At 37.7% G+C, this 24721-nt stretch overlaps 1 protein-coding gene across 4 annotated transcripts in view; it reads left to right on the top strand.

Annotated features, from left to right (window-relative positions):
- The window catches only part of DVL1 (dishevelled segment polarity protein 1), a 533666-nt gene that overhangs the window by 444329 nt on the left and 64616 nt on the right, over positions 1 to 24721 (top strand). For all 4 annotated transcript variants that reach the window (XM_053690518.1, XM_053690519.1, XM_053690521.1 and 1 more), the window contains 2 exons: positions 21406 to 21482; positions 23643 to 23710. In XM_053690518.1, coding sequence (XP_053546493.1) covers positions 21406 to 21482; positions 23643 to 23710 — 145 coding nt within the window. The remainder of the gene's footprint in view (positions 1 to 21405; positions 21483 to 23642; positions 23711 to 24721) is intronic.

Below are 24721 nucleotides of genomic sequence, written 5' to 3' on the forward strand. Positions count from 1 at the left end.
CTAAACTCAGGACAAAATTTAGAAACTATTTAGCACAGTGTTTTTTGGTGGTTGTAGATGTGTAACAGATTTTGGGGGTCAAAGTTAGAAAAAGTGTGGTTTTTTTCAATTTTTTCCTCATATTTAAAATTTTTTTTTATAGTAAATTATAAGATATGATGAAAATAATGGTATCTTTAGAAAGTCCATTTAATGACGAGAAAAACGGTATATAATATGTGTGGGTACAGTAAATGAGTAAGAGGAAAATTACAGCTAAACACAAACACCGCAGAAATGTAAAAATAGCCTTGGTCCCAAACGGACAGAAAATGGAAAAGTGCTGTGGTCATTAAGGGGTTAAATAGTTGTTTTAGCCTGTGGTATCCCCACCTATCCTGAAAATTTCTGGCCTTAGGTCCTAGCTATAGATAAGCTGTGTAAACACAGTCAACAGAAGAAATTACACTCCCAGTGGGGTATAGAATAGATAAGGTAAAATAATGTTAATTTTTTCATTGTTCTCTCCTAGTATTGGTCTTTGGTTTACGGACAGATATAAGATAAAGAAGCATGTATATGTACACAATATGATAAAGTAATAAGATCTGATTATACCTACAAGCTCAACCCATTGTATTAGGTTGTGGCTTCAAAACACAAAATCAGCTTTTTATATACACAAATAAACCTTAAAAAGGCAAATTTTCATACATTTTATTCAGCAGTTAGAAAAAAAAAAGTAATTGGAAACACATTAAGGGAAAACAATTTTACAGTATACTGTCCCTTTAAGAATATGGATGTTGAAGATAGGCAGGTGGAGTGATAGTCTGGAAATAGTTATATGCAGCTGTAGTTGTAGAGCTTAGAAGGTAAAGATGCTAACAAAACTAACAAACATTGTCACAAGGTCCATATCAATGCTGGAGGTTTGTACTTGTATGGGATGGATTCATCATTTTCTATTATGTATTCCTGATTTTCTTATTTAAATTAATATGAAACCCAAATTTTTTCTTTCATAACTTAGAAAGAACATGCAATTTTAAACAACTTTCTAATTTAATTCTATTATCTAATTTGCTTCATTCTCTTGATACCATTTGCTGAAAAGCATATCTAAATAGGCTCATTAGCTGCTGATTGGTGGCTACACATAGATGCCTGGTGTGATTGGCTCACCAATGTGCATTGATATTTCTTCAACAAAGGATATCTAAAGAATGAAGCAACTTAGATAGAAGTAAATGAGAATGTTGTTTAAAATTGTATTCTCTGTCTCACTCATGAAAGAAAACGTTTGGGTTTAATGTCCCTTTAAGTCTCTTTCCACTTATTCATCTCTCTCATTTTTCTGGGAAGTACAAAAGACATGTAAAAAGGGGTGCTTTGCAGATTTAGGACTATTAAAGTCTTTGAGGCATGCGTATTCTCTGTGTTAACCTTTTAAAGCCGTTATGCCGTTCTATTCCGTCATAATTACACTGGGCTTTAAAGCCGTTATGACGGAATAGAACGTCATAACAAACGGCTGTCCTGAAGCCTTCTGTGCTTCTAGGACTTGATCGCGGTCTGGAGGGCGTTCCTAGGGTTGTAGGGACGCCCCCCAGATGCGATCCAATAATTGAAATCTCGCGATCGTATGCACGATCGCGTAGTTTCAATTTGTCTACATCGGAACGGGTGTTCCGATGTAGGCACTTTCACCCTGTCGCTAAAGGGTTAATAATTGGGATGTTTAGTGTCAAACAAAAACACACCAAAAACATGGAGTTCTAGGATTTTTTTTTTAACTCTGTATTACTTTGTTTGAGAAGAAAAATTAGGTAATAGGGTTGCTATTGTTCATAAGTGTCAGTGACAATTTTTAGACATCAGAGTGTTTAACCACCATTTTAGGGATATAGAGGGGCTTTCCCCTGTCTCTGAGGGACATCTTTGGGAACTTGAGCAGCCATGAAGCTATTTTGTAATAGTGATAGTCTGCAAAACAACTAGCCAAGAAAATGTAACTATTTAACAGCCGGTATTGTGACAAGTGTTTCTATGGCTTGATAACAAGTTCTGAAGATCCTAATACATTTTATACAAATGATTTGCTGCTAGAATAAAGGGTCTTCTTCCTGCAGCAAACTTGAATACATAATACTTTCAAGAACCCCCACAAGCAATTCTTGCTAACATTGGAAAAGAGCTTTAATTATTAAGGAGGTAAGCTCCATTTGGTACCTCTGAGTCTTCATTAAAGCATCTGGTTAAAAATTGGATAAATAATGTACATGAATTGTCCACCATGTGTGCAGGAATTCACATGCACCCCCAATCTCTCTAAAAAAAGGGTGAGGCTATGAGACCAGTTTTCCTGATATGTTTGATACCAGATACCTTCTATGGATGTGTTTAATGCACTATTTACATTGTAAACTGCACTGTGTAACTAATAAAGGAGTATTCCAAATATATGACACATTCCTATGATGTAACTAAACCTCCAATTTTAAAATTGTCATCTGCATGAGAGATTGATAGGAGATTAGAAATAATAGCATTCCTGCAGCAAATGAGGGATTATTATAGTCAAAACATTTATATTTGTGCATCACGCAATTATTATTATCTTTATTTGTAATGCGCCAAGAGATTCCATAGCTCTATACAGGTGTACAATTTAATTGTGATACGGATAGTAAAAATATATAAAGCAATATACATTTATACCCAGATAAACATTTGATCTTCACTTCTTTACAGTCTATGCACTTCTGCGGCATACGCACATATCCTGCGAAGGCTTGTGAACAGATATTTACGAACCACAACTTCTCAGACAGCTGGCAGTGGTGTGTGTAGTGCTTCTGAAGATGTAATTTGTGTCATACAAGCCATTTCTGACTCTCTGGGGTAAATTTATTAAATGTCCAGCGGAATAGGCTGCCAGGGCTGGGCTTGGGTAATAAGTGGTGCTGGGTAGGTAGGTTGGCCCTGATGCAGCTTCGACTCAGCGGTCAGAAGCATCAAAGTAAAAGAAAATTACAAGAATTATAAAGCAAACTACCTAAGGCTATGTCCGTTATTTTTAAAATAAAATTACCGGGCAGTAGCCTGAAATACCGGACAGTCCGGTCTGGCAACCCTATCCACCTACTACACATGCCCAGTCACCTGTAGGTTGTCCAGTATGTTTATGGAGCACACCTGGCAACCTTATTTGCACTTTTGCACTATCCATTTAAAGTACAGTGAGGCCCCGGTTTACGCACGACTCGGTATACGAAATTTCGGTTTACGAAATCGAAATTTGAAGAAAAATTGACTCGGTTTACGAATTTTTTTCGCAATACGAAACAAAATGCCGGTTTGCCCCCCTCGGTTTACGAATATTTTTCGCAATACGAAACCAGTGGCCCCTGTGCCCCCTGCATACTCAAGTATGATTGAATTAATGAAGTTTGGGTACCAGTGTGGAGGTGTTGGAGAGGTTTTGGAGCCATTTTGCAGCAAGTTGTTGAGCCTTTTGGAGTCATTTGCAGCAAGTTGTTAAGCCTTTTGGAGCCATTTGCAGCAAGTTGTGGAGCCTTTTGGAGACATTGGAGCCATTTGCAGCAAGTTGTTAAGCCTTTTGGAGCCTTTTGGAGCATTTTTTGGACACTTTATTTGAATTTTTTCGGACCTCCGGAACGCATTAATTGATTTTCAATGCATTCCTATGGGAAACCGTGTTTCGGTTTACGAATTTTTCGCAATACGAAACGACCCGGAGAACGAATTAAATTCGTAAACCGAGGCCTCACTGTATAGGATGTGTTTTTTTTTTTTTTTTGTTTTTTTTTTCTTTATTAATGATACAAATTTTTTTTACATATAATAAAAGTACATTAATTACACTTAATATACTCCGTTTATACAAATTCTGGGGACACAAATATTAAGACCCTTGAGAAGAGATTTTACATTTTCATATATAAACAACAAAAGAGAAAAAGGAGAAGAAGAAGAGAAGAGCTATGGATGAGCTAAAATGTCAATTAATCACTCTTACTATCCTTTAGACAGAGATTAAATTATGTCTCATTATATTTACTAATTGTTTGTTATTATACCTTTATATATCAAATTCTGAGTTTCTAGGTTTAATGTCTTTATATATTTTTCCCATTTATTCATGAATGTTATTTTCCTCGTCTTGATGTCAGCAACGGCATCATATTTTTCTATTAATAGTTGTTGCCATAATTTTTTCTTTAAGTTACTAATAGATGGGTGCTTTCTATCTGTCCATAAGTTTGTAATGATCTTCCTAGCTAAAATTATTACCATAGCAATGAATAGTTTATATTGCTTAGCCTTTTGATTTCTGTTTTGGAGTAGAAAGATTGTTTGTTTATCGATTTTAATATTTATTCCAATTATATTCGATATCCAGTATTCTACCTGGGACCAGAATTGGATAATTCTCGGGCATTCCCAGAAATAGTGCGACAAATCTGGGGATGGATATGAACATTTTGGGCAGGATGGGGACTCATCTTTTATCCATTTCGCTCTTTTAGTTGATGTTACATAATCCCTGTGTATAATTCTATACTGTGATTCTCTCAAATCACTTGCATAAGTTGTTTGCTTAGTTATTTTCACACTACAATATAATTGCTCATTTGTACTTTCTATGCCTATTAACTGATTGTATTTATCTACTATTTTTATGTTATTTCTCTCCACTGAGATATTGATTATTTTATTATATATATTAGTTAATTTGTAGTTACCTTTTTCATACGACTCACAAAGTTCCATTATTTGGTTTTTAACACCTTTACTTTTGGAATCTCGTAATACTTTCTTTAGGTATGATTCAATCTGGAAATAATAGATGTAATTATCGACTTTAACTTTGTATTTATCATATATTTCTTGAGGTGAATAGATCTCATTACTATTATTACTTAATAGATCTCCTATCTTATTAATTCCATGTTTGCCCCATGTATAAAATGGGTAGTTGTTACCCATTTGAAATTTGGGATTGCCTATGATAGGGATATATCGTGAATATTTATAATTTATTCCAAAAGTTTTATTTATAAGTTTCCATATTGCCAGGGAGTCCCGAAAGACTATATGGTCTCTAATATCCTTGGGGATTTCAGAAGTTTCTGCATGGGGTAGATATGCTATTGATAGGGGTTTAATCAGTTCTTGCTCTATTTTCATATTAGCGTATTTTTCTATCCCTATTATCCATTCAATACTATATCTAGCTAATGCCGCCCAGTTGTAATATTTTATATTCGGAAGCCCCCAGGATGTGTTTTATATATATATATATATATATATATATATATATATATATATATATATATATATATATAGTGAGTTAAAATGATTTGATTAAATATACCCGATCAGGCTTTATTGATTGCTCAAGGCCTAGCGCAAAAAAAAACAACCTGTGCGTTCTAAATTGTGCTCCACTTGTGATCTGGCCCAAAGGATTTTAGCTGTATATAGAAACATATAAATATAGATTTTAATGGCAGATATGAATCATAGGTCCAACAAGTCTGCCCATATATCCTGTAAAGTACAAGCTTAATTCGTTTGTAGGATAGGCTTATACCAGACATTCTTAAAGTCCCCCACATTGTTTGTCTTTACCACCTATAATGGAACTTTATTTCATGAATCAACCACCATTTCTGTAAAGAAGATGTTTCTGCATATTACCCCTGAACCTACTACCTTTCAACTTGAGACCATGATTCATTGTTCTGGTGTTGCTCTTTTCGTACTAATTAAATACTTTCAGCCACAGCTTTAGGAAGCCCTTTAATATACTTGAAAGTTGCTATCATATCACCTCTTTCTATAAATATTTAGGTCATTGAGCCTTCTCTTTGTTTTATATTTTAGACAATGTACCATTTTAGTGGCCCTTCTTTAAATCGATTTCAGTTTATGTATATACTTTTTGAGATACCTATGATTAAGCGCTAGCTGCAGCGTGAAACGCGTAAGGGTGTAATTTCATGCTTCCCTGCATGTTTTGTTTTAACTTTTTTTCCAGTAAACTATATGTTTGAAATCTTTCCCAAAACCCAAGTGCCAGGATTGTTTTTCCCTTCTTGAGATACAGCCTCCAGAACTGCACACAATATTCAATATGGGGCCTAACTAATGATCTGTAAAGTTGCATAAAAACCATGCTGTATGTAGTGTATCTTATTCCTCTTTCATTGCCATTTTAAATCACAACATTTTTTAGTCACATTTGGTTGATCAATTGTGACAAGTCACTGACGTATTATAATTGGATAGCAAATACATTGATAGATTCTGTGCAATTATAAACCTTTGTTTCACCCTTTGTCCCTTTATCTTCCGACATGTTTTGATCTTTTGTGAGGCTACAATCTGCATTTATTTCAGCATTTCTCAAACAGTAATATATCATTTGTATTAATAAAAGAAACATATGTTTGTTAGCATTAAATGGAAAATCAAACAATATCTGGTGTAACCACCATTTTCTTTAATAAAAGGACCACTAAATGCAGTAGAAATCAACATATTCAACAAATTCATAATAAAAAAAGACAATGCAGTAACGCTTGCTCTGAATTTAAAATGAACAGTGGTTAAAGTAGAAAGAGGGCGCCACAATAGCGTGATACCGTCTGGATATGTAGGTATAGATATAAGTAAGTATTATGCTTACCAGATGGTGTGACACTGTGCTGTGACCAGTGCAAGAAAGCAGGCTAGCACTTATCAGTGGCTAGTACACTTTTTTATCTGATGAAACAACCTGTTTGAGGTTGAGAAACGCGTTATAAGTATTAAAAGCCATTTTATTGAAGTTGTCTGTGTTGTGGTTTATCAATACCAACTGAACAACACACAAAAGATTACACCTCTGCAGCACCTGAATCCAGCCAACAGGAGACACACTCAGAGTTTCAACAAGGACAAGTGCCTTTGGAGCTTGGCTTCCACAGTGTACTAGCCACTGATAAGTGCTAGCCTGCTTTCTTGCACTGGTCACAGCACAGTGTCACACCATCTGGTAAGCATAATACTTACTTATATCTATACCTACATATCCAGATGGTATCACGCTATTGTGTTCCACACTCTCTGGGATCAAGAGGAGCAGCCCTACCCACGTAACAGGAGGATACCTTTATCCCTTCAATTTACTACCAGTCTATGGACATTAAACAGGACTAATACGGTAGACTTGATCTACTATATTTTAAGTGTACTACCTGGTTTTATATTGATTATTGCTTTTTTATATTTTAAATATCAGCGCTCTTTTATATCCCTTTATTGGGATATGTTCATTTTTTAAAATGAACAGTACTTTTTTGTTTGTGATATATTTGACATTTCTTTCACTTGCCAGCCCCCTGTATCATATGACAGCCATAAGCCAATCACAGACTGTGAACTCTTGCACATGCTCAGTAGGAGCCGATGCCTCAGAAAGTAAAGATATAAAAATATTGAGCATAATTTGATAATATAAGTAAGTTAAAAATATATTTTAAAATGTTATTCTCTATCTGAATCATTAAAGGAACATTAAACACAATCATGAAAGAACATGTTGGGGTTTCCTGTCCCTTTAATGAATGCTAGATACAATGAAGCATTCAAAGAAAATGTTAGTCTGAGAATAACATGTAGATATATATTTTAAAAGTTGAAGTAGCTGTTTAAATATTGACAAAATAAGTGTAAAGTTTAATGTCTATAAAACAATGGGAGCTGCCATGTTGTAACTTAGGTTACTTTCTTCTGTGGCCAATTAGAAACAGTTATAAATAGGTCACTAGAGTGTGCAGCCAATGGCTGTGTGGAATATAACAGTGTTCTGCACTTCCATTTTTAACAGGAACTGTAAAGCTCCCACTTTCAGAATTAAATTACAGGAAAAGGGGATAAAATAAATAGTGAAAGTATATTCCAGAGGAGTTTTTTAATACAAGATTTATCTTTTTTTTTTATTAAAATTTAAAAAAAAAAAAATTACTTACACATATTATTAAAAAATACATGATAATAAAAAGAAGGTATTGTGCATATTACAATATTTAACAAGAGAGATACTGACAGTTCTTACAATCATATCAAGGTTGATACATAGTAGATTTATCATATGTCGGGCGGACATGATCCGCTGTAGCAGATCATGTCCGCCCAACATCAATAAATGCCGACAGCATACGCCAACATCAATAAATGCTGACAGCATACGCCAACATCAATAAATGCCGACAGTATACGCCAACAGCATCGGCCGCTAGCAGGGGGGTTAATCATCACAATTATATGCGATCGGGATGATTGCTGTCCGTAAACTCAGAATGAACCGCTGCTTCTAAACTTAATTTTCCTGGAGACCTGAAACTTCACGGGTAGATTGCAGCATCCGCTACTTGATAAATATAACAATCCCAATTATCCCTCCTAATCTAAATTATCGTAAAATAATTGAACAAATCTTGTCCAAGTATATTATATTGCAGGGTGGGTTCTAAAGTATTCAAGAAGGCTTTCCATTTAAACTTAAAAAACAAGGTTTTCCTTTCTGTAATTTGATAAAGGTCATATATTTCTATTATTAACTGATGTATCATATCATATATTAGTTATTTGATAGATGGAGCTTTATTCTCAATCTATAATTCAAAGATATTTTTCCTGGCTATTATTATCGAGGTAATGATTAAATTATTCTGGTTCCTCCCAAACACTAGCTCATCGAAGAATATTACTTTTAGGCTATTTAATGTAATATTAAAGGGATATGAAACCCAATTTTTTTCTTTCATGATTTAGAAAGAGCATGTGATTTTAAACAACTTTCTAATTTACAATTATTATCTAATTTGCTTCATTCTCTTGATATACTTTGCTGAAAAGCATATCTAGATAGGCTCGGTAGCTGCTGATTGGTAGCTGTACATAGATGCCTCGTGTGATTGGCTCATACATGTGCATTGCTATTTCTTCAACAAAGGATATATAAAGAATGAAGCAAATGAGATAATAGAAGTAAATTGGAATGTTGTTTAAAATTGTATTCTCTATCTGAATCATGAAAGAAAATGTTTGGGTTTAATTTCCCTTTAATATTTAAAGTTTTTGAAAGGAAATATGAAACCTTGCCCCAAAATTGAGATTTATCATATTATATTACCATCTCAAAGTGTTTAATGTCCCTTTAAAGAAAAAAACTTAACTTTAATGTTCATTCATTCTACAAGTTTGTTGAAAAGTTTACAATTCACATTATTCCAACAATTGTTTAGGGCATTCCAGAGAGTGTCTACAGATGTCACAGTGTGTTTTCCTTTTCAAATGCTCTAAAAGAGATTCAGTAGGTTTGAGATCTCAAGGATGGCTTTCACAAAAGAAGTAAATATCCCATGTTAAAAACATGCAGCAAACTTGAAAATGTAGGAGTCTGACAATGGTGCTTGCTCATTGTCTGAGAGAGGGTTTGAGGTCCAGTAATTCTGGAGCGATTGCCATAGAAATTAGCACCCCTTATTCTTCCTTGACCTTCAGATCCGCCTTTCACAGCTTCAAAGTGCTTTGGATTGTGATGCTGGTAAATGAATCGCCTTTTACACAACATTAAAGTGATATTATACTGCTGGGTACAACTAGCTCTCTTCAAATCTATTTTCATATTTTAACCCTTCAAATTTGCTGGTTAGTAAAGTTTGGCATCTTCATACTGGCTCCCGCCATCTTGGAATTTACGTTTTCTTGTACCCTGTGAAAGAAGTGGCACACATTCACAGATCAGTGATGTTTTCTTGGCAAAGCCTACTGTGCACTTCATTTTAGAGTGAACCATACAGATCGGGTGCTGTACATTTTTACAGAGGCTGCATTTGTCTATATTATTCCTGAGGCTTTTTATATATGTCATGTAACTTTAAAACTGTGTAAAAAACTGCAAACGTGTAACTCTTTTGCTTTCTACTGCCACCAACTCCAGAATAAGCAAAGCATCCCCAACCTGCCAACTATACAGACTAGAATAGCATAATCAATAAATGCATAATACATAGACAATGTAAAAGCACTTGGTTTGAATTTCAAATGAGTAGATTTTTTTTACAGCCGGCAGCCAATCACAAAAGCATGTACATATATTCTGTAAATCTTGCACATGCTCAGTAGGAGCTAGTGCCTTAGAAATGTGCATATAACAAGATTGTGCACATTTATATAATGGAAGTGATTTGGGAAATTGTTTAAAATTGCACGTTATATCTGAATCAGGAAAGTTTCATTTTGACTTTAGTTTTTCTTTAATTTTAGGATTTAAATACTTTGGTGTTAACCTCCCATAAACTCTGTGATTGCAACTAAAATTGTCTGATTTTAGAGCCGATTTACTAATGTCCGCCGCACATCGATAAATGCTGTCATTTATCATTGCACAAGCATTTCTAGTGAAATGCTTGTGCAATGCCGCCCCCTGCACATTTGCGACCAAGCAGGTGGTGTTAATCAACCCGATCGGGCTTATTGCTGTCCGCCGCCTCAGAGATGGCGGACGAGTTAAGGAGCAGGGGTCTTAAGACCGCTGTTTCTTAACTCCTGTTTCTGGCGAGCCTAAAAGCTCCCGCGGAAACAGATACTTGGCGGGTTGATAAATCGACCCCATTGTTTTGTCAGTCTTCTACTGTGAATTTCATTGTATTGTTTGGCACATGCTAAACATTTAGACTTGTTTTTCTCAGTGAAGCAGTGGTTAAGAGACCTCTGTCAGCTGTCTTTTGACTGTGATTTTGCTTACTGAGGTAGGATCTTCCTGGTTATGTTATGATGTTAGCTTGATACACTTCTGATGGTGTGTTCACTTTAGGTCTGCCTAGTCTTGCTTTGGATAAAATTTATTTGGTTTTAGAAAAATTATATTTAGTGTGTATTTTACTGCCCCCTTAGAAATCTTTACCTTTGCTGCAATTTGGTGCAGGGGAAGTTTTGCAACACTCATTGTAACAACTTGTCCTTGAATATCTTCTCTAAGTTCCTTTGGCATGATTACAAAAGGTATTTCAACAAATGTAATTTACCACAAGCCATAACAGGAGCACTAGTAAGGACTACTAGGACCATACTAATCAAATTAATAGTAGATGTTAATTGTTTAACCACTTAGTGACCAGACCATTTTTCAATTTTCATGCTAAATAGTTTCTAAATTTTGTCTTGAGTTTAGAAATATCCAATGTTTACATGTTATTTGGTTATTTTGCAAGTTATAAGGCAATAAGTACAAGCAGCACTTTGCTATTTCCAAACTTTTTTTTTTTCTTAAATTAGCGATAGTTACATTGTAACACTGATATCTGTCAGGAATCCCTGAATAACCCTTCACATGTATATATATATTTTTTTATAGTAGACAACCCAAAGTATTGATCTAGGCCCATTTTGGTATATTTCATGCCACCATTTCACCGCCAAATGCAATCAAATAAAAAAAATCATTAACTTTTTCACTAACTTTAGGTTTCTCACTGAATTATTTACAAATAGTTTGTGCAATTATGGCACAAATGGTGGTAAATGCTTCTCTGGGATCCCCTTTGTTCAGAATAATAGACATATATGGCTTTGGCATTACTTTTTGGTAATTAGAAGGCTGCTAAATGCCACTGCGCACCACACTTTTATTATGCCCAGCAGTAAAGGTGTATTATGCCTAGCAGTGAAGGGGTTAATTAGGTAGCTTGTATGGTTAATGTTAGCTGTAGTGCAGTGCAGTAGACAACCCAAAGTATTGATCTAGACCCATTTTGGTATATTTCATGCCACCATTTCACCTCCAAATATGATCAAATAAAAAAAATTGTTAACTTTTTCACTAACTTTAGGTTTCTCACTGAAATTATTTACAAACAGCTTGTGCAAATACGGCACCAATGGTTGTAAATGCTTCTCTGGAATCCCCTTTGTTCAGCAATAGCAGACATATATGGCTTTGGCATTGCTTTTTGGTAATTAGTAGGCCGCTAAATGCCACTGCGCACCACACTTGTATTATCCCCAGCAGTGAAGGGGTTTTTATTTTTTATATTTTTTCTGAAGTGTAGGATCCCCCATTACCCTCCAACCTCCCTGATCCCCTCCAAACAGCTCTCTAAGCCTCCCCCTCGACCTATTGGCCGCCATCTTAGGTACTGGCAGCTGTCTGCCAGTACCCAGTTTACTAAAAAATTGCCCTTTTTTATATAAAAAAAAATTTTCTGTAGTGTAGCTGCCCCCTCCTCAATACCCTCTCCCCCTCCCAGAACCTTTCCCCAATACTTATAAATCTCTCTCCCTCCTTCCCTTTCATTACAGATGTCTCATAGTGTAGCGGTCCATAAAGCCCCCCCCCACCTCGCTTGCACCCCCCCTCGTGCACGTGTGCGCTCCTGGACTCATCATCTCCACTAACAGGAACTCGGCTACCAGCGATGGGCCGCCCACCCACCTCCCTCCAAGCCCTCACATGCCACCAACGATCAGCATCATTGCTGCAATACCCTGAAAGCGGCTGGAAGCGATCAGGATCGCTTCCAGTGCTTGAAACCCCAGAAGACGTCCCAGGCACGTCCTTGGTCGTTAATGACCATTTTTTGTAGGACGTGCCTGGCATGTCCGCGGTCATTAAGGGGTTAAAGGCAAACACAGCTCGCATGTGTGCTAGGATATTACTCTTTGAATTAAATATATAGTGTCGCAACAGCTTTGAAAATGTATATGCAGCAGTGTACGATAACCGCTGCTGATTGGCTTGCTGCCAGTTTCCGCTGGGGATCAGAAGTTCTCTGCGTCTCCCCAAGTGGCACTTAGATTATAGGCTCCATTTATTAAGAGCAGCTTTGGAGCCGCAGCGTTTAAGGCATGTGCAAGTGAGCATGAACCGCTAGTTAAGTAGCTGCAGTCTTAAGACCACGGCTACTTAACCTCTCTGCCACCTAAAGTGTGGTGGATTTCAATCATCCCTTTCAGATCCGATCAGGATGATTGACAGCCACCACTAGTGTGCAATTAGTCGCTCGGGAGCAGGGGCAGTTTTGCACAAGCAGAGGCTTGTGCAATGTTAAATGCAAGCAATGGACACTGCTCACTCGCCATAAGGCCAGACAGACAAAGTTCCTTGTCTGCCCAGCACTTAATAATTGGAGTCCTATGTGTTTAACTCATTTATAGGGGATAAACACATAGGGCTCCATTTATCAAGCAGCAGTTGCGGAACTGTCAAGAATTTCTGGTGAAATGTTTGTGCAATGATAAATGTGGACAGCATATGCTCTCCGTCTGCAGCGATGTCCAGGGGACTTGATTTGCTACAACAAATCCTCTCCACTCGACATTTGATAAATGAAGTCTATAGAGTTGCTGAATCACTAGTGCTAAAATGACGTGCTCTGATGAATTAAATGGCCATATTACCCAAATGTTGAAACACTTGAAAGTGATGCAGCATAGCTGTAAAAAGCTGACTAGAAAATATCACCTGAACATCTCTATGTAAAAAAGAAAGATATTTTACCTCAAAAGTTCCTCAGTAGCCACATCCCATTGTAAAGGACTTCTAAGCAGCAAATCAGTATGTCTGTCCCGGGACAGCTAAGGGAGTGAGCTTACGTGCACACTCATCTTATTTCCCTATTCAGTTTAAGGAAGTTTACTATGAAATCTCATGAGAGTTAAGTGAAATCTCATGAGATCACAGAAAAAGAGTACATGACCTCAGCACTGTTGATGCTGATTGGCTGCTATTCATTTCTTCATTTTTTTTTTTTTACCTGCAGCTGGACAGCAGCCGAGTATAACTTTTTACACAGAGCTTACTCTGCTAAGCTGAGAATATGAGTTAAACTATCTTCCTTTTTTACATAGAGATGCTCAGGTGATATTTGAGATATTTTCCAGTCAGCTTTTTACAGTTATACTGCATCAGTTTCAAGTGATTTAGCATATGAGTATTATGTCCCTTTAAAGCACTATTTTTCCACTATAATGGCCCATTCAATATCAGGGTTTGAGGGAACAGTGTGCTGTAAAATGTTATCCCCTTCAATGTGTTCCCAGTGATCCATTTTACCTGCTGTAGGATTTTAAATGCTTTACAAATAGCTCCTTTATATTTATTTTTTCATCTGAAAAAGCTTATTTTATCTGTTGCATCCCCACCTATACTAAAAATGTCAATACTTAAAGGGACACTGAACCCAAATGTTTTCTTTCGTGATTCAGATAGAGCATGACATTTTAAGCAACTTACTAATTTACTCCTATTATCAAATTTTCTTCATTCTCTTGGTATCTTTATTTGAAATGCAAGAATGTAAGTTTAGATACCGGCCCATTTTTGGTGAACAACGTGGGTTGTTCTTACTGATTGGTGGATAAATTGATCCACCAATAAAAAAAGTGCTGTCCAGAGTTTTGAACAAAAACAAAGCTTAGATGACTTCTTTTTCAAATAAAGATAACAAGAGAACGAAAAAAATGATAATAGGAGACAGAGTAAATTAGAAAGTTGCTTAAAATTGCGTGCTCTATCTGAATCACGAAAGAAAAAAATTGTGTTCAGTGTCCCTTTAAGTACTGATTATAGAAAATCTATGTAAAGAAGACACTTTTAAATAAATTACATTCCCAGTATGGGGGGTGATAGAGATGTATTATTAAAATATTAATTTACAATTGCTTTCTCTGGCTTTTGTGTGAACAAACAGAATCCCGCAAAGCTCAGCTTCAATGGGATGGGCTGTGATTTCAACTAAGAAAAACATCTATTTCATATAGAAAAATAAACCCCACACCCTCACAGCACTTAATAATATAATATATTCTTTGGTGGAAGAGTTTAATATTTCAGTATTCATATTTTTTTCTGTTTGTTTGGGAGCTTAAACCTTAACATTTTTTGTTGTTGTTGCCTTTAAAAAGTTGTTGTTGCCTTTAAATAGTAAATTTGTTTTTAATGCACCATTAAATGTATAAACCAGGAATAATCCACATTTCTATTGAGTTTCTTACAGAAAATCTATCCAAGTCTTTCCAATTTGATCTAATTACTGGAAAATGGTTATGAAATCCACAAAAGTCTTTTAAATGTAACTAATAAATGTTGGCATTTCTAAAAGATTACACATTGGTTGTACTACTATCAGTTGTTAGCCATAGCAATCTATAAACATTACTTTGGTGTAGTATAAACCAGTATTTCCTTCTAAATACAGGGAGAGTCCACAGCTGCATTCATTACTTGTGGGAATACAGAACCTGGCCACCAGGAGGAGGCAAAGACACCCCAGCCAAAGGCTTAAATACCTCCCCCTCTTCCCTCATCCCCAAGTCATTCTTTGCCTTTCGTTACAGGAGGTTGGCAGAGAAGTTTCGGAAGTTCTTCATAGTAGTTCCTTAGGAAGGGTATCTGCCCTTCGGGATGGAACTGGAGTTTTAAGTAGTCTTGTCAGCCTCTTAGTGAGAACATTGATGAAAGTTAGAGTCTGGAGATGCAGGGAGAGTCTTTCTGCGAAACCATCCAGACTCATATTAACAGCTCCAATAAGCAATCAGCATTGATGAGTTTTGCTGTCTGCTTTCTTCACTCAAGTCCATGTCAGAGGCACTGCTACTATCGGTCAAACTTGAAGAACCGTGTTGCTGTTCCATGGAATGGATTCCAGTAAGATTGTTTCATTTTTTACACACATGTTAACGATTGAAGACAGGGTCTCAGTGGGACTCCTTTATCTTTATGGAATCAAGGGTTAATATCTCCTGAGGGGAATTATTGAGCAGTGGGGTCTAGTTAATCATGTTTGTTGTGTGATTTTGACTGCGTATGTGTAGGAGAAATTTTTGGTTCAAAGGCTGATACGGAACATATAGGTTATAGAGCTACACAGTTTTATTAAGCTGGCGCGCTTTTCCTTAGCGGGGGCGGTCCTGCATGAGGTGCCATGTGACTGGGAGTAGTCAAGTCTTGTTTTCCATTTCCAATTCCTGACCGAGAGGCTGCGGAGAAGAGTTAATTTCTCTACCTGTCTGGGTCATAGGAGGTGGTGAGTGCCCCAGCCATTGGGGGATTAAGGTGCCAGTTGTGTTATTTTTTGGCTAAATATTTTAGTTAGAATTCTAGAGGATTCCTCTGATACAGAATTTGATACCTGCGTATATTGTGAGGAGGCCCGGGTAGACCAGCCTGCTCAATTATGTTCCATATGCCGCAATAGGGTGTTCTCTTCAAACAATGTTGAGATGTTAGAGACCACTGAGCCGTCTACCTCTGAGTATTCCTCATCCCGTGAGGTGCGTTCCCTAAAATCTTCTCCTACACATGCAGTTCCCCTAAGTACCATTACACATTCGTCTGAGGTACACTTTTTTTCCACTGGCGGTTACTGCGCATTTTTGCATGGCCATCTCTATGGCTTTAGCGAGTTTGCCTCTTCCTGCTACGTGCAAGCGAAGGGTTAATCTGTGCTGTCCTACCCATGGGCCGTTGTGTAAAATGACGATTGTGCCCGATCAGTCATCTGGGGATGCGGTTCCCTCTGAGGCTTCAGAGGTAGAACCTCCGGGGTCGTAGTCGCCTGATTTGACTCCTCAGACTGAGGAGGATTTGGCATTTAGATTTAGAATGGCATGCCTGCGTTTACTTCTGAAAGAGGTTTTGGCGATGTTAGAGGTTTCCAGTCCTGATCCGTCAAGTGGATCTCAGTCCTCTAAATCAGATAACGAGTGGAGAGGAGGATCCTCTTCTTTATTGTCTATATGTATCCGGGTGGGGAAATAGTTATAGAATCCCAGTCCCGAGCTCTATGGGGGGTTGTGTTGTATAACAGGCAGGACCTGTTTGTTTTAGTTTGCACACCCTTTTGACGTCCCTTTTAGTGCATTTACCTATTTTCATTTCTAATCCATTTCGGATAGTTTTTGTTTTAGAGATCCGGGTTCTTGTGGAAACTCTTTTTAGGAAAAAGTTTTGTCACTTGGGTTGTTTTTGGTTATATCGACTTTAATGATCGTGATGGTTGAAGTTTTTCGATGGCAGCTTCTAGGTCTCTGTTTGGGGTGATGATTCCCTCGATTATCTAGAGATAAAAATGTAAGCCTCTTGGCTTATTTTCTTTATTTTATTTATTCTCAGTTTTCCTAGCACTGCTGGAACTTAAGAATTTGCCATTTGTTTATGTTTTTTATGACAAGACGTGTCGTACCCTTGAAGACGGGCAGGACCTGTTTTGGGTAATAGTTTGTTCTTCCCTTCTACTCTAGAGAGGGAGCTCTTTCTACTTATTTTGGTCCAGGCAGAGCAGGTCCATCTATACTATAGGACAGACAGGACCTGTCTTAGGTTCTTCTGGGTGGACTCTTGATGCTGGATCATAATGGTCCGGGGGTCCAAGGGGCCGGAGTTGAGTTTTTCATTCTGTATTTCTGGACTAGGTTACTTTTGGAGTCTTGTCCCGGTACTCTTCGCAGTGTCATTACACTCTTGGTGACTGGTCCAATAAGGGGAGGGGCTTCCCGTCCTTTTTGGGTCTGATGATTTTTAAGCAGAGCTTATTCGATCTCTTTTTTTCAGAGAGAATACATGGTTCTCTCTACCTGGATTTAGGAAGATAAATACCTTTCCTGTCTAGAGCAGCCCAGTGTAGCCTGGTGGTTATCTCTGTGGCTTTTGCAACTTGAAGGTTGATGGTTTGAATCAAGCTGCTGACGCTGGATGTCCATTTTAAACATCCTTGTTTAAGCAAGTCCGGTTCTTAGGGACCGTTTTCTTCTGGAACCTCGCTTTGATCCTAAGTTTTTTTTTTTGGGGGGGGGATCTGGGGTTTAATGTGAGAGTAGCCTGTTTCCAGGTGTTGCGGTGGCTCCCGAGTCTTGGCGGTTCTGGTTTTTCCAGAGTCTGCTAGTAGACATTTGGGATTTGCTTCCTGCCGGTTCCATCCTCAGAGGTGGACCTAGACCTGAGTTCTGGTGTTGACACCAGGTTGGATCCTTTGGATGCGGCTTGGTCTGTCAGACAGGAAGGCTCTTTGTCTTAGAGTTTACGAAGTTAGAATTACTTCATCGGGTTCTGCTCTCCAATTCACCTTCAGGCCAGCGTTGGTGCTGTGATGGGGGTGATGGATTCAGCCCGGGCCGAGTTTTTGGCATAGTATTGGGTTTTTGTCTCTGTCTTAGCAGTATTTTTGGATTACCGTTCTCCAGTGTTCGGTCCAGATCTCCCGGTGTTGGGGATTTTTATCCTAGTTCCTCCGGGGCAGTTTTGTCTTGGTCTCATCCCTGTCAGCAAGGTGAGAGTGTTTTCTGAGATCAGAATTTTCCTTCCAATTATCCTTGGGATTTTTTTCAGTAGAGCATTTTGCTCTGAGGTCTGGCCTTCTGGGTCCATGCCAGTTGGGACCTCTTGGTGAGTGGATTATTTCTGAGTTAGTGAATTCCTCCTGTGTAGACGGGAGGGTCTCGAATTTGGTGGTAGGCGGAGGCCCACTACGGCTCTTGGCAGCAATCCATTCTCTGAGTGTGCTCTTCTGGAACGGATGTTCCTTACGATCATCCGTTTGATCTGACTATCCAGAGGTTTTCAAATGTGTATCTGAGGAAAGCAGATTGAGTTTCTCAGCTAAGGCCTAGCAAGCTGTAGGCTTGGAGTTTGAATCCTTTGTACCTGTATAGGAGGTGGTCTTTGGAATTCTTATTCAAGGACCTATTTCGTCTGTTTTTCTACGTGTCATAGTTTCTGTGTTGCATTTTGCAATACGTTCTTCCTTATTGTGGACTCCCTTCTAATAAGGCTATCTGAGTTTTTTTTCACCTAAGATTGTCGTATTACTTGTCCAAATGGGAAGAGGTTCTTCCTTTTTTGGGGATTCTTCCTTGAGGTTTCTGTCAGACTTCATCGGAATAGACAGTTTTTTCCTTTATGTTATTCATATCTGGGGAGGTTTTGGAAGCTGATTAACTTCCTCCTTATTGGTGGAGGAGTGTTTTTCGCTGGTTCTAGGAAACAGCGGAACGTGAGCCTCCTCAGAGGTTTATGGCTCAGTTCGAGTGCAGTGTCATCTTTTGGGTCTCTGACATGAGATCCTATGGTTCTGATTGTTGGGCGGCTGCTTGGTCCTCCTAACATTCTTATTCTTTGCAGACTGTGGTGCCCTCAGGTTGGGCCGCCTCTTATTTGTACCCTCCCGTTAGCATTCAGTGTCCTCTGTAGCTTGGGTATAATTTCCCACAAGTAATGAATGCAGCTGTGGACTCTCCCTGTATTTAGAAGGAAAACATAAATTATGACTTACCAGATAATTTCCTTTCCTTCGATACAGGGAGAGTCCACAGCTACTGCCCGTGATCTCCGGTGGGTGGCCCTAAATTTAAGTTGTTTTCTTCACCCTGATATTTCTCCTACTGTACCTTGTTTCCTCGGCAGAATGACTAGGGGATGAAGGAAGTGCGGGAGGTATTTAAGCCTTTGGCTGGGGTGTCTTTGCCTCCTCCTGGTGGCTAGGTTCTGTTTTCCCACAAGTAATGAATGCAGCTGTGGACTCTCCCTGTATCGAAGGAAAGGAAATTATCTGATAAGTCATAATTTATGTTTTCTTAACTCCAGTCCTCAGGACCCTTTCTCAGGCCAGAGTTTCATAATATCTTAACTAGAGCACAGGTGAAATAATCATCTGATTGGTGAGTGCGGGTTAGTAACCATGGTTACTGATTAGTTGATTATTTCACCTGTGCTCTAGTTAAGATATTATGAAACTCTGGCCTGAGAAAGGGTCCTGAGGACTGGAGTTGAGAAACACTGGTATAAACTGTGCATTGTTTTCCCTCAGACTGATAAACATTCTGTAAAACCAAGTTTTATCAATACCAGTTTGCCTGTATAAATGTAATTTCCTCAATAAGAGTTCCTCATCCTGTGCTTTCAGCAGGTTGCTGACTGCAGATAATTTAAACACAATGAAAATTGTTGCCATGTGAAGATGAAAATACCTGTATGTCAGTGCTGACTTCCTGTTTCTATTTTCTGTATGTTAAAGACTAATAATCTGCTCTCTAAAGGGTCAGTAAAGTCAGAATAAAACTTCCACAATTCAGATAGAGAATGCAATTTTCAACAACTTTATTTTCTTTCGTGATTTAGACAGAGCGTACAATTTTTTTAAAACAATTTCCCCCCAATTTACTTCTATTATCAAATTTGCTTAATTTCAATGGCATTCTTTGTTGAAGAGATACCTAGGTAGTAGGGTGACCATATTGCCGCTTTAAAAAGGGACACATATGAAAAATACATATGTCAGGGTTCTTATACAAAACATTAATTTAAACAGCCCTGAAACCATAGCCCTGACATATGTATTTTTCAAATGTGTCCCTTTTTAAAGCGGCAATATGGTCACCCTACTAGGTATGTGTCTGGAGCACTACATAGTAGGAAATAGTGCTGTCTTCTAGGGCTTTTGCTGATAGATAATATTCTTTCAAACCACTGCCATATAGTGTTCCAGAAACGTGCACACTCCTGAGCTTACATCCATGCGTTTCAATAAAAGATACTAAGAGAACAAAGACAATTTGATAATAGCAACAAATTAGAAAGCTGTTTAAAATGGCTGAAAAAGAAGAATATGAACCAAAACAGATTTGTAGATAAGAATGGTCCAAAATTCATCCTCCATGTTGCATGTGCAAGTCTTATAAGTAGCTGTAGGAAACGTTTGATGAAGGTTGTTGCTGCTAAAGGAGAAACTACAAGCTACATAATTCATGGGTTCACTTACATTTTTCAGCCTGCACTGTGAGTAATTACTCAATGGGGTCAATTTATTAAAGTCTGGCGGACATGGCGGACGCTGTAGCATATCATGTCCGCCAGACAACGCTGAATGCGGACAGCATACGCTGTCCGTATTCAGCATTGCACAAGCAGTTCTAGTGAACTGATTGTGCAATACCGCCCCCTGCAGATTTGCGGCCTCTAGCAGGGGGTGTCAATCAGCCCAATCGTATAGGATCGGGCGGATTGCTGTACGCAGCCTCAGAGGTGGTGTATGAGTTAACTCCTGTTTCCGGCGAGCCTAAAGGCTCACACGGAAACAGGGGAATTGGCCCAATTCGGCCAATAATAAATTGACCCCCAAGTCTTCAGTACAAGTTTGAAAAGTACAACTGTTTGTGCGTTATTATTTTAGTCAGATTGTGTTTATCTATGATTGTGACTTAGATGAAGAGCAGATCACATTTTATTAGTAATCAATGCAGAAATCCAAGCAATTCCAAAGGGTTCACAAACTTTTCCTTGCAACTGTACATATATAAAAATAATGTTACGTTTAATGTACTCTTATGAATTAAACTAATCCATTATTATTGTAGGTGAATGATGTCAACTTTGAGAACATGAGTAACGATGATGCAGTAAGAGTCCTACGAGAAATTGTCTCTAAACCAGGGTAAGTATTTGTGAAGTGAGCTGCTGAATGCTTTAGAATTTCTGGGTTTTATTTCCATTCATAAATGCCAGTTATTTGTTTAAAGGGACACTAAACCCAATTTTTTTCTTTCATGATTCAGATAGAGCAGGCAATTTTAAGCAATTTTCTAATTTACTCCTATTATCAATTTTTATTCGTTCTCTTGCCATCTTTATTTGAAAAAGAAGGCATCTAAGCTAAGGAGCCAGACATTTTTTGGTTCAGACCCTGGACAGCACTTGTTTATTGGTGCTGTCCAATCGGCAAGGACAACCCAGATTGTGAACCAAAAATGGTCCGGCTTCTAAATGTACATTCTTGCTTTTCAAATAAAGATAGCAAGAGAATGAAGACAAATTGATAATAGGAGTAAATTAGAAAGGTGCTTAAAATTGCATGCTCTATCTGAATCAAAAAAGATTAAAAAAAAAATCGGTTCAGTGTCCCTTTAAAGGACCATTAAAGGGATAGTAAACACCAAAAATTGTTTAAAAAGATAGATAATCCCTTTATTTACCATTCCCCAGTTTTACATAACCAACACAGTTATAGAAATATACTTTTTACCTTTGAATACCTTGTATCTAAGCTTCTGCAGACTGCCTCCTTATCTCAGTTCTTTTGATAGACTTGCTTTTGAGGCAATTAGTGCTGACTCTTAAATAACTTCACGTGCATGAGCACAGTGTTATCTATATGAAACACATGAACTAACGCCCTCTAGCTGTGAAAAACTGTCAAATGCATTAAAATTAGAGGTGGCTTTTAAGGGCTTAGGAATTAACATATGAGCCTACCTAGTATTAGCTTTCAACTAAGAATAACAATAGAACAAAGCAAATTAGATGATGAAAGTAAATTAGAAAGTTGTTTAAAATGACATGCCCTATCTGAATTATGAAAGTTTAATTTGGACTTTACTGTCCCTTTAAATGTAGTGGAATTTAGTAATCAACTCATGCATAATAAAAAGGAGCTACAATAGCCATTGCTTTACATTTATACGAGCAGCATAATCTGACAAATTTCAAATTTACTTCAATTTGACAGCCCCCTGTATCATGTGATAACCATTAACCAATCACAGACTCCTATACATATACACTGTGAACATTTTCACATGCTTAGTAGTAACTGGGGCCTGCCCTCAGTGTGTATATAACAAGACTGCACAATTTGATAATTGAAGTAAATTGAAGCATCTATCAGAATCATAAAAAGCTTAATTTTTACTTTAGTGTCCCTTTAAAGTAATAGAGTAAGCAAAATCTTCATTCGAACATATGAGAGTTCAGCAAAGAACCATACTATTAAAATATGAAGTAAAAGCTATTTATATAAAAACGTATCAGCAAATATGTGCAGCATTTATTCTCATTGGCTGGTAAGGTCAGCTTTTACAGCTCTGAGCAACAAACCTTAAAGGGACATTTAAAAGGATAGGAAAGTCAATATTAAACTTGCATGATTCAGATAGAGCATGGCATTTTAAGACACTTTTAAATTCACTTCTATTTTCAAATGTGCTTTGTTCTCTTAGTATCCCTTGTTAAAAAATGAATATGCACATATCATACACTAGTGGGAGCTGCTGCTAATTGGTGCCTGCACACATTTGTCTCTTGTGATTGGCTAAATAAATATTTTCAGCTTCCTGTCAGTAGTGCAATGCTGTCCCTTCAGTAATGGATACCAAGAGAATGAAGAAAATGTGATAATAGAATTAAATTGGAAATTTGTTTAAAATTGTATGTTCTATCTGAATCATAAAAGAACATTTTGGGGTTTACTATCCCTTTAACACTAAACACATTTTATAAGCATAATATTGAGGTTATTCCCAGCCTCCCTCTAGACATGGGTGCCATAATATTGAAATCTAGCTTCTAAAATGGTGGCACCCATAATTAGAAAGAGAGAACGGTGCATGAACTGTATTTAGCATTTAATGTTCCTTTAACAAGCAACTATAAAAAATGTTTGAAAATCCACTTTTACGTGGACCAAATAAAACTTTTGTGTAGCATGTTTTCTGTAAATAATTATAATATTTATTTATTACATTTAAAGTGTTCAGTATTACCCATCATTCTCCACTTTAAATCATTATTATTTTTTCTTTTCAAATATTTTATGAAGACCAATTAGCTTGACTGTGGCAAAGTGCTGGGATCCAACGCCACGGAGCTATTTCACTATTCCCCGGGGTAAGTGTGCAAGAAACTACACAGGTCTTTCTTGACATTACCGGAATATGATCTGTAGCAGAGTAATAGATTCTAAGGGGCCGATTTATTATTGTCTGGACCGATATGATCAGCTGTAGTGGATCATGTCCGCCGCACATCGATAAATGCCGACAGCATATGCTGTCGGCATTTATCATTGCACAAGCATTTCTAGTGAAATGCTTGTGCAATGCCGTCACCTACACATTCACGGCCAATCGGCCGCTAGCAGGGGGTCAACGCGATCGTATGCGATCGGGCGGATTGCTGTCTGCTGCCTCAGAGCAGGCGGACGAGTTAAGTAAGGAGCAGCGGCCTTAATGCCGCTGCTTCTTAACTCCTGTTTCCGGCGAGCCTGAAGGCTCGCAGGGAAACAGGTGATCACGGGGTCATACAGGGCTTGATAAATCGGCCCCTAAGTATCTACATTAGGATTTGATTCAGTTGTGTAAGGCAGGGTTCAGCAACCTTGGACCCCCAGATGTTTTAGAACTACATTTTCCATGATGCTGAGACACTCTATAGGCTGTCTGAGCATCATGGGAAATGTAGTTTCAAAACATCTGGGGGCCCAAAGTTGCTGACCCCTGGTGTAAAGCATACGTGCCCATTGTATACAAAGCCAAAAATCTCAGTCTGTATTCCATATATCAAAGAAAAAGGGTCAAGGCCACAAGTCAAAATTATGTAATGATGAATGGGAGAGTTCTCTTACCACCATAACACTGTATTTTACTTCATATAAAAGCCGTCACACAGTCACAATATGTAACCAATATGGTTTTGAAAGTCACAACACTAGTTTCATGGAGACATTATCAAACCATTTCATGCTGGTCTCTCTCCCCATGCTAAGGAAGCCCACAATGCCATACTTTTACGTATCCTGGTTCTGATGAACATTCAGTCTGAATTGGAGAAAAGTATGTAATGTATAATTGAAGACATATTTATCTAAAATAAAATGACCAGTAAAATGGGCTAATGTTA

The sequence above is a fragment of the Bombina bombina genome, chromosome 8, assembly GCF_027579735.1.
Source record: "Bombina bombina isolate aBomBom1 chromosome 8, aBomBom1.pri, whole genome shotgun sequence".
NCBI classification, from domain to species: Eukaryota; Metazoa; Chordata; class Amphibia; order Anura; family Bombinatoridae; genus Bombina; species Bombina bombina.